We start from the raw sequence: 9751 nt of genomic DNA, 5'->3' as shown, positions 1-9751 counted from the left end.
TGCTGAAAGAAAATAACGATATGAATTACTTATTGAATTATTAATTAGTTCTTTTGAACTTATTAGTCATAAATGTATTTTTTTTTTGCGTGAACTGATAAAATAAAATGAATGGTACCAAAAAGAATAAAGTTCAAAATAGGCTAGATGACAAAATTTCAATTGTTTGTCCGTCAGACAGATTATAAGAAAATCTTAGACTCATATTTTTTATTTTCTTTCACAATTAAATAATAACAGTGTTAAGGGAGAGTCCGGTAATTTGGACCAGTTTTTTTCAATCCCATTTTACACATAGTTTTGTTTTGTTTTTACTAATGTCCATGGTATATAATAAAAGATAAATTATTCAAATTACTATTTCATACGTATTAATCAACATGATTTTTGTATATTTAGCACAAATCAACAAAATACGAGTTTAGAGCTTCGGTCCAATTTAGCCAACAGGTTCGATAATTTGTACCACAGGTTTACTAAATTGGATTTCTATAAATTTCAAGCCTATAAAAAAACTATAGCAAAATATTATACGATACATTCTTAACAAATTAGGTAACGAAAAGTAACAGTAGTTAATAACATAGACAATCGATATTGTTTACGCGTTATCACGATTTTGAGTACAAGTTTTTTAATTCCAATTAATCGTAACGCACACTTGTACGTAATCTACTTAGCCAGTTTTTTCCTTACATTTATTGTTAGTCAAACATAACTATGCTATTATAACTTCAAAATATGATTTACCAAAAAATTTTCAAAATCCTTTGAAAAAATTCTATACACCTTGATGTGGTACATTTAACCAACTAGGTGATAGTGCTTTTAAAAAATCGGTAAAAAATATAAGCTTATAAATACCGAAAAATGTTTCAAATAATTGTAATCCACACTAATTTAAGCTTCTAATTAATAAATTACAGATACACTGTGTGATTAAATTTAACAAAATTAAAAGTTACTTGAAAACAATGAAAAAAATCTTTTCAAAATAAAACACACGTGTTAATTGTCACGGCAAAAACCATATGGCCAATATTCAATGAATTTAGTTGTGTATCGCTGAGTGTTGCAATTACAGACATTCAATAAATACTTTACGAAATATGAGGGTGGTACAATTTACCCGGCGGTACAATATACCGAACTCTCCCCTACATCGAGTTGAAATGGCGCGTTACGTCACGCTTGAGTAGAATTTTTACTCAAAAGTGACGTCACGCGACATTTCAACTTAATATAATACTGTAATTATTCGATTATGACAAAAATTAAAAAATATGTGTCCAAAATTTTTTTATTATCTGTCTGACGGACTAAATATAATTTAGATTTCATTATCCAGTCATCATCCCTATTGTATAAACTATCATAACATCCAATATGTATAATTCTGCTATTAAAGCTACCTGGTAAAGTGTACCTACACATTTATTAACTCATGGTCTTTGAGGCCAGGGGTAGACGTCACGATGTATTACCACCGGTCTTCCTTAATAACTCTGAACTGAAGAGAGTGCATAAATTTAAATATCTTGGTCACGTATTGACCCCTGGCCTCAAGGATGATGAGGATATAGAAAGAGAACGGCGGGCATTGTCGGTGAGAGCGAACATGCTGGCTCGCAGGTTTGCGCGCTGTACAGCGGATGTCAAGATTGCTCTTTTTAGAGCATATTGTACCTCCTTCTACACGTGTAGCCTGTGGGTTAGATACACTCAAAAAACCTTCAATGCCCTAAGGGTGCAGTACAATAATGCATTCAGGGTGCTGTTGGGACTGCCCCGCTTCTGCAGTGCGTCAGGGATGTTTGCAGAGGCACGGGTCAACTGCTTTTTTACCACAATGCGCAAAAAATGTGCATCCCTGGTGCGCAGGGTCCGGAGTAGTGGCAACAGCATCCTGACCATGATTGCGAGCAGGTTGGATTGTGTGTACGTGAGGCATTGCTGTGACACAGCCTATGGAGTGAAGCGGGGATGACTCACGTATGCATAACCTCACACTTATTGTGGGTTTGGAATTGAAATGAGTATAATTTATTATGATACTTATTTCAATTCTAAATCTAAATCTAAATTCAATTTATTTTACATCTTGTTTCAACTAACATAGTTTTTAAGTGCAATTGTTACTAACAAACTGAGTCCTGGGTACTTGAATAAAGAGTCATTTATTATTATTATTATTATTAGAGCCCACAACCGCTGGCTTTATAATCTATAACACGAACCAGTCCAAGTAGTTGTCAAAGTAGCTTGATTAAGCTTGACAGCTGACCACAACTATAGCCGACAGCGAATATAACCGCAACCCTGCGTTATTCTATCGGTATTATTGACGCATTAATAAACTAGCTATTTTAGAACAATTCAAATTTATTTTGTCCTTGATAAACTATTGTAGTGCGTGAAATTGAGAATGTTACTAGGTATGCAAAATCACTTGAAACCTTTGTTACAGTTAAGCTTTTACATACGCAAATACATTTGTTTTTATTTCATTCAAAAATACCTAGTAGTTATGATTTTATAGGCATTCAAAGTTCGCTTAAATATCGAGCCCCGCCGATGGTCACGTGACACCGCGTGACGTACATTCACAGTTTCCGCTCACTAGAAAACGGATTTAAACATACTTAAATACATTTTTTTTGTAAATACATACATATTATACATATTAACACCCAGACCCATCACAGAAATTAAAATTGAACCAAACCCAAACTTGATGCGATTGTGTCGTTTTATTGCGAAGTACCTTCCAGCTCCATCATCAGACCCGGATTACTATATACAGTGTGTCCGGGCTTGTAGTGATCAAACTTTAATGGCGTAATCTATGAACAATTTTATCGATGAAAATACTTCAAATTTGGGGCTTGACCCATTTCTCGCAAAATCACGAGGATTTAAGTTTTTGATTTTTAGCTTTCACCTCTTCCTTCAAAAACAAGTGAAAACGTGGGTAACTTAACATTAATAAGCAAATATTTTATATCATGCGTTAGCCAATAAAATTATCTATTAGTAGAAGTAGAAAACGGACACAAGTTTCATACGTTTTCAGGAAGTAAGAATGGATTTAAGTAGAAAAAAACATGACTTTTTTCACTTCTTTTTCAGTTATTTTCCAACACAAGAAAAACCAGGTCGTTAAGGTATGTTTTATTTGCATTGTATTATTAGTATTTGAGCTATTCTACAAAACGAATGTAAATTTATTAGTTTACGTCTATTAGTTTCGACGCAATTGTTGAACAAAGATACCCCTTCCCAGCCGGTTCCATAGCGCGTCGGAATAGGTTGTGTGATTCTTTCAGGCAATGCATTTTCGCATGTTAGCAGCGCTATGGAACCGGCTGGGAAGGGGTATCTTTGTTCAACAATTGCGTCGAAACTAATAGACGTAGACTAATAAATTTACATTCGTTTTGTAGAATAGCTCAAACACTAATAATACAATGCAAATAAAACATACTTTAACGACCTGGTTTTTCTTGTGTTGGAAAATAACTGAAAAAGAAGTGAAAAAAATCAAGTCTTTTTCTAATTAAATCCATTCTTACTTCCATAAAATGTATGAAACTTGTGTCTATTTTCTACTTCTACTAATACATAATTTTATTGGCTATCGCATGATATAAAATATTTGCTTATTAGTGTTAAGTTACCCACGCTTTCACTTGTTTTTGAAGGAAGAGTTGAAAACTAAAAATTAAAAACTTAAATCCTTGTAATTTTGTGAGAAATGGGACAAGACCCAAATTTGAAGTATTTTCATCGATAAAATTGTCTATAGATTACGCCCTTAAAGTTTGATCACTACATGCCCGGACACACTGTAGAATTGAAGTACTCGTCAATACAAAACGAACGAGCCCAAACTCGATGGAGTTAAGTCGTTTTATTATGGAGTTCCTATGGCCACCTTCCAGCTCCATCATCAGATCAGCTCCATGTCATCATAATATTGCATGGTCATCCAAATTACATGTGTATGCGAAATTTCAGCTTAATCGGTTGTCCGGAAGTGGGTCTTAATTCAGCTTGCAAGATTCCACCCATACAAATTTGAGCCAGTCACTGTAATATGACGTCACGCGCATAAAATGGCGGGCCGGCCGCCACCCGCATCTTTAAAATTCAATATCTTGGAAACTAATGGACGTATCGAAATAATTCTTTCACGTGTATTTTTTATTTTTAACAGAGAATACAGAAAGCTAAAAAACTAAATTAGTGAACATTCTTCATTGAACCTAGTAACTAGAAAAACTTAGGCTGAGTTGCACCATCTTACTTTAACTTTGCCAAACGTCAAAAATCTGTCAAACTCTATACAAAAAGCACCGGTTATTGTTATTATTACGATTAAAAAGGTGGTGCAACTCAGCCTTAGAGATTTTGTGTAAATCACAGGCTGGCGACAAATACTACTTATTTGTTTATCGTGTGATACTCTTTATAAGTTGATATTTTTTTTTTGTTTTGCCAATTAATTATTGAGTAGCATACTATACCAGACTATCCATGACCCTTCTCCAATTCTTGTACATGGTCTTGATACTGTCGATAGGTTCTGAAGATGGACGAGTGACAAGGCGTCCGCGAATGTGTTTTTCAGCGCCCTCCTTTTTCAAGAAATGTATAATTGAATGTTAGTATAAAAATCAGCCAAAAAGGGCCATTTTATTACTTTGCCTAAATAAATTACTTACTCGTATATTGTTGTTTAAATGTTATAGAAGTACCTACTTGTGTCAAAGTGGTTCTCAATAATAACTTACTCTAATTATCTCTTGGGTTTCATAAGTTAAATTCTTTAGTTCCATTCGCTCAATTCGTGGGTTTGTTTCCTAAAATATAAGTAGGTATACAATAAAAAATATTTACAAGTGATTGTCAGGATATAAGTACTCGTATACTTATCCAAGTTAGAATGAAAAGTTTTTTTCTTTCTTTCTTTTAAAAAGATGATAATGAAATTATGGTCTCACGAAATAGGTATTTTTTTATTATAAATCAACCAACTTCTTCTTCTTCATCTCCGTTGGTTACTTTTTAATTTTTAGTAAAAAATATTAATAAACCAAAACAAAAAAGTTACCAAACTTACCACATTATCTTCGCTAGAAGTCAAATATCTACTCAGCCGTTTCGCGGTAGCCTCTTTCTTCGGCTCTACAAGTCTATCATCAATCTGCTTATTCCTCACTTTCTGCTGCAGTATCGGGTATTGGTGGAACAGGTCCTTCTGTACTGTCCTGGATTCAGTTTTGTATCTCGACTGTTGGGTTTTTTTAGGTTCCGTTTTGTATCTTAGTGGTTGGCGCAGGTTTTGCTTTGGTGCTGGATATTGCTTTTTCTGTTCTGGTTGGTTCTGGGGCGGTTGTGTCTGAAGAAGGAGTTTTTAAGTTAGTTTATTTTTAGCATTTGCAAAGTTACTAGGTACCAACTCTTTAGATTACGTAGCCATTGTAACACCTAACTTATAACCCCGATGACAGGCTAATAATATTACAACATCGGCAAACTAAATTTTGCAGATTCTCAATCTAGACATGATACCTAGAACAGGTGCAATGTGGCAACAGGAGTGACTAATTGTGTCAAACGTACATCGGGGATCAATAAAACATGTTTGATGATTACAAATAAAAAGTGTTCGAAGATTATTTCTGTAAAAAGATATTGAATGGTGGAAGTGGTCTAAGTCATTCTGACCCTTTCACTCTGATTAAGGGCAAGGGTAGCCACTTGTCAAGTTTTGGTTATTATACTTTGATTGTTGTTATGAATTTACCTTTTCTTGAGCTCGGGATCGTTTAGAGTTTAGGCCAGCGGTGACACGAACTGGCTCTTGGTCCTGAAATACCATCAAAGTATAAAGAGGTTACTTAAGGACGAAGCACACTAATCGACCGGGAAACGGATCGTAACCGTATCAACTCGAGGCGGTCAGTATTCTTTGTATGAAACTCCGTACTGCAACGCACACTTATCCGCACCGTAACGTAAACGCATCGCCTCGCGGCGAAAGGCGATACGGTGTTGACATCTTTCCGGGTTGATAAATGTGTGTGTCTTATTTATAATTTTGTTAAGTTTTTATAAATAAGTTCAGTGACATGGGGTTACAAACTATAGGATTAATTCTGTTTGCAGTAAATTTTTAATGAAAACTCACATTCATATCCTCCGCTGAATCTTCTGGACAAGGCGCCGTAGTTGTCAAAAGCGAGTTCTAAGAATAAACATAGTACAGTTAGTAGGATTTCTAGGAACGCTTCTTGATTGGCAATACACTATTTAATAGCACATAAAATAAAACATACTCTAGCTAGATTAAAACATTTCATTAATTGCTGCTTAGTTAGTTTAAAATCAAAAGTAGAGAACGAGATTATTATTCTAATTAAATATATCCCTGGACATTTTACACATCATCAGGAGTATTCCTGAATCAAGCAAAAACAAACTTAGTTTTATAATCTTGTTATTATTTAAATACATAACAGATAGTATGTCGTAATTTAATACTTAACATGTACGAGTATGTTCAATGTTCATGCACAGAGATGTTTGATTATACGGGGACCGAATCCGCGACATCTGGCATAGAAGTCTAGTGTACACGAACGGGTCGCAGAATAAATTCAATATAGCACAATACAGAACATTGTGGTAAAAAATAGGGTCTTAATAATGAAAAATCAATTTCAAATCAACTTACATCCTCATCCTTGCAATGGCCCCAGCTGAAGACCGTCACATTCGAATCAACAGGATTGGACATTTTCTCTCCAGCCAGTGGTATAATCTTCCCAGGCTTGTCTGACGTCATTGCAGCGAAGGTATAAACTAAAGACAGGTCTGCAGTCCAGCCTCTGAACTTTGGGTGGGTCAGAATCCTCTCAATAGGAAGGTATTGCTCGTACCCAGTATCGAACATCTTCTTTGTTCCTATGACCACGAATGAAGTTGTGAGCTCTGGTTTTGTACTGCTATCTCCCTTTTTGCAACTGAAAGAGCAGGATACTAAGCTTTAGCCAAACTAGCGCGTTCAGATCGCGTCCGCAATGGCAGGCCTGGCTCACTCCGCGCGGTACATCCGATAATTACCTACAGCGAAGCGCCCCGCCGGCGGGTATTATATCAGTCGAGTGTCACGCGCGCGCCCGTCGGGACGCTGGCGTGCGTTGTAGTACCTAATTCTATGATCGAAGTATTATTTAAAAATGGACAAAAAGATAAAATGGCATATTATTGTGCGGCGTTCAGGTGTTTAAATTCGAAAAGAAATCTACCGGATTTATCTTTTTTTTCGCTTCCCAAAGATGCTGAAAGGTATGTTGGCCATGTAGGTAATCAATAATTCTTAGGATAGTATAGGAACCTAACCTACCATGACTACTGCTCAGAATGCGTTCGTTCGTTTCAGCCAAATGACGTCCACTGCTGGACAAAGGCCTCTCCCGAGGTTTTTCCATAACGAATGCGCATTTACCTACATACGTACCTCATTACAAATAAGTAGATTAATTATTTTTTCACTAGACAGCAACCCTAACAGCGTAAGAAGAGTTCAGAGGCACGCGATAGAAAGAGACAAAACTTGTAGGTGAATAAAATTGTAGGTACGTAGTGCTGTGCGAGCTGAATTCCACTGTATCGCGTCGTAGCAAGACTCGCATTTATTTAAATCGTCTTGCGGAGTAATCCTTCTGTACCTGTACTATTACTTATTCTGTGGCAATGGCGACCAGCAATGATATGACGCATTGATATGATGAATCACAGATCACAGAAACTAAAGGGAGATGTGACAAGGGGGCGGGGCCCAGCAATATGCCCAAAAACAAAATATATTGCTCGTGACAGCAATGATAACAGCAGCGACGTTATAATGTAAAATAGTTTACATTGCTTGCGTAGTTAGTACTAATGATTATCCGAACGTTGAGTACTGATATCGCAGTGGATAATGAGCACATAATATTATGATTACTTTGTGTGAGTTTCAATGCGACACTGAGTTTCGAACTCAGCGCATTAGTGGGCATCTCTCTATATCTCTATGATGTGAACTCATCGCTACAAGTTCATACACTACATCTGATCGCCATCGCCATCGTCATCGTCATCGCACAAGCAGCCTGCACGCGTTGGTTTGGCTGAACCTTAATGGAATGAAATGAGAAAGGTTGTTGAATTAATGCATGGACTTTTTATTGGCTTGTGTAATAAATGAAAGGCAATGAATGACATAAGAGACTTTTTTTTATCACCGGAGTACTTCGTTCTGTATGAACTTTTTATGTCACAAAATTAAATGTAAACAAAAGTTATTTTTCTTGCAAATAAAATTCTACTTTGTTACAAAGTATGATTTTTGAGTTTTGCTAGGTCATATTGTGTGATTGATGAGGTCTTATTGATGAATACAAGTTAGAAGGATGTTTTATTTTACTTACAAACAGTGAGCAGCCGTAATCACCACGTTATCGTGTATTATTGCCCCAGTGCATGTTCGCTTCGACCCGTCAGTAAATACTATGCTGAAAACCATGATTATTTTATTAAATATCGCTGAGAATAGGCATCTGCCTATTAAGTATGACGTCATGACGTTTTCATGTATACGTCATGTTACGTTTAAGTCCGTTTGTCATATGGTCACGTATACATAGGTATGACTCGACATTGAATTACTTGAAATTGAGATCAAACTGAAAACCAGTGGGTTAGGATTTAGGGTTAGGTTTGTCCATAAGAGCCTGTATCTATTCACGCTACCTATTAATACTTGAAGCATCTTTGTATTATTTAAACTATTTTTTAATAAATCTTCGAACTTATAGACGTGGCTAGGCCGTATGAAACAATGGTATAAATTAATTTTAATATTAATGTTTGTAGTTCCCCGAACAATGGGCCAGCAAAATCAGCTGTAATCCTGAAATTTACGGCCAAAGTTAGCATTTCAGAGCTCATTTGGTATGTTCCAGGTAACATTTTTGGTTCACGAGATTTTGTAGCTTAACTGGTGTCAGTTGAATTTAAATACATTATGAAAACAGACCCAAAACGATGTATCAACTGCAATATTTAAGTTGTAGTATCAAATGAAAAGGTCACGAAATTATAAGAGAAGTTTGAAATTATATTGAAATAGTATTGTAGAAGAAACAACTGTTATTGAAGTTTTAGAAGATTATTTGATCAAAACTTAAAATTTTGCTATCTTAAAAATTAAAAATACTGACTCTATCAAGGCCACAAATGTGTGATCATCACGTACGGTACCATCGCCGACTTCTCTACCTGTGAAAACAAGTTTTCTCAAATTAGTAGATGGAAAACTACCAAATCACAAATTTAAAACACAGAATGTATCAGAGTTAAAAAAGGTTTTAATGCAAATAAAAATTAGAGCAGGCGAATCTACCAAAACATTCTGAATATTTCCAATTAACTTTGAACTTCATATTTTTGGTATAAAGCCCGAAATCGTTGATAGTAGGTTTCTATGCTGTGTGTGACAACAAAACCGCGCCGCGGCGTTCACCAAAAACGGTCAAAAAGTCCCAAAACGTACTCACTTTTTCCATTTAAACTGTCAGCATTCAGAAAACTGCAGTGCAATATTACACAAACAAAAGCGAATGCAAATGGCTGAAAAAACATTCTGGTAATAATTTCATTTCGCTTTTATGTAATGAAATCTGGGTAGTTAATTATTTTC

The 9751-nt window shown here is 35.6% G+C and overlaps 1 protein-coding gene across 1 annotated transcript; it reads right to left on the bottom strand.

Moving 5' to 3' along the window:
- Positions 1–4520: 4520 nt before the first annotated feature.
- LOC135076622 (uncharacterized) lies at positions 4521–8575 on the bottom strand. Its single transcript, XM_063971048.1, has 6 exons — positions 8481–8575; positions 6740–7028; positions 6194–6250; positions 5810–5872; positions 5123–5401; positions 4521–4637 (listed from the first exon to the last, which is right to left on the bottom strand). Exons 1-6 carry the CDS (start codon positions 8573–8575, stop codon positions 4521–4523), a joined length of 900 nt encoding a protein of 299 aa, XP_063827118.1.
- Positions 8576–9751: the final 1176 nt, after the last annotated feature.

The sequence above is a fragment of the Ostrinia nubilalis genome, chromosome 12, assembly GCF_963855985.1.
Source record: "Ostrinia nubilalis chromosome 12, ilOstNubi1.1, whole genome shotgun sequence".
NCBI lineage: Eukaryota > Metazoa > Arthropoda > Insecta > Lepidoptera > Crambidae > Ostrinia > Ostrinia nubilalis.
The sequence above is the reverse complement of the archived record's forward strand: the minus strand, read 5'-3'. Positions and strand labels throughout refer to the sequence as shown.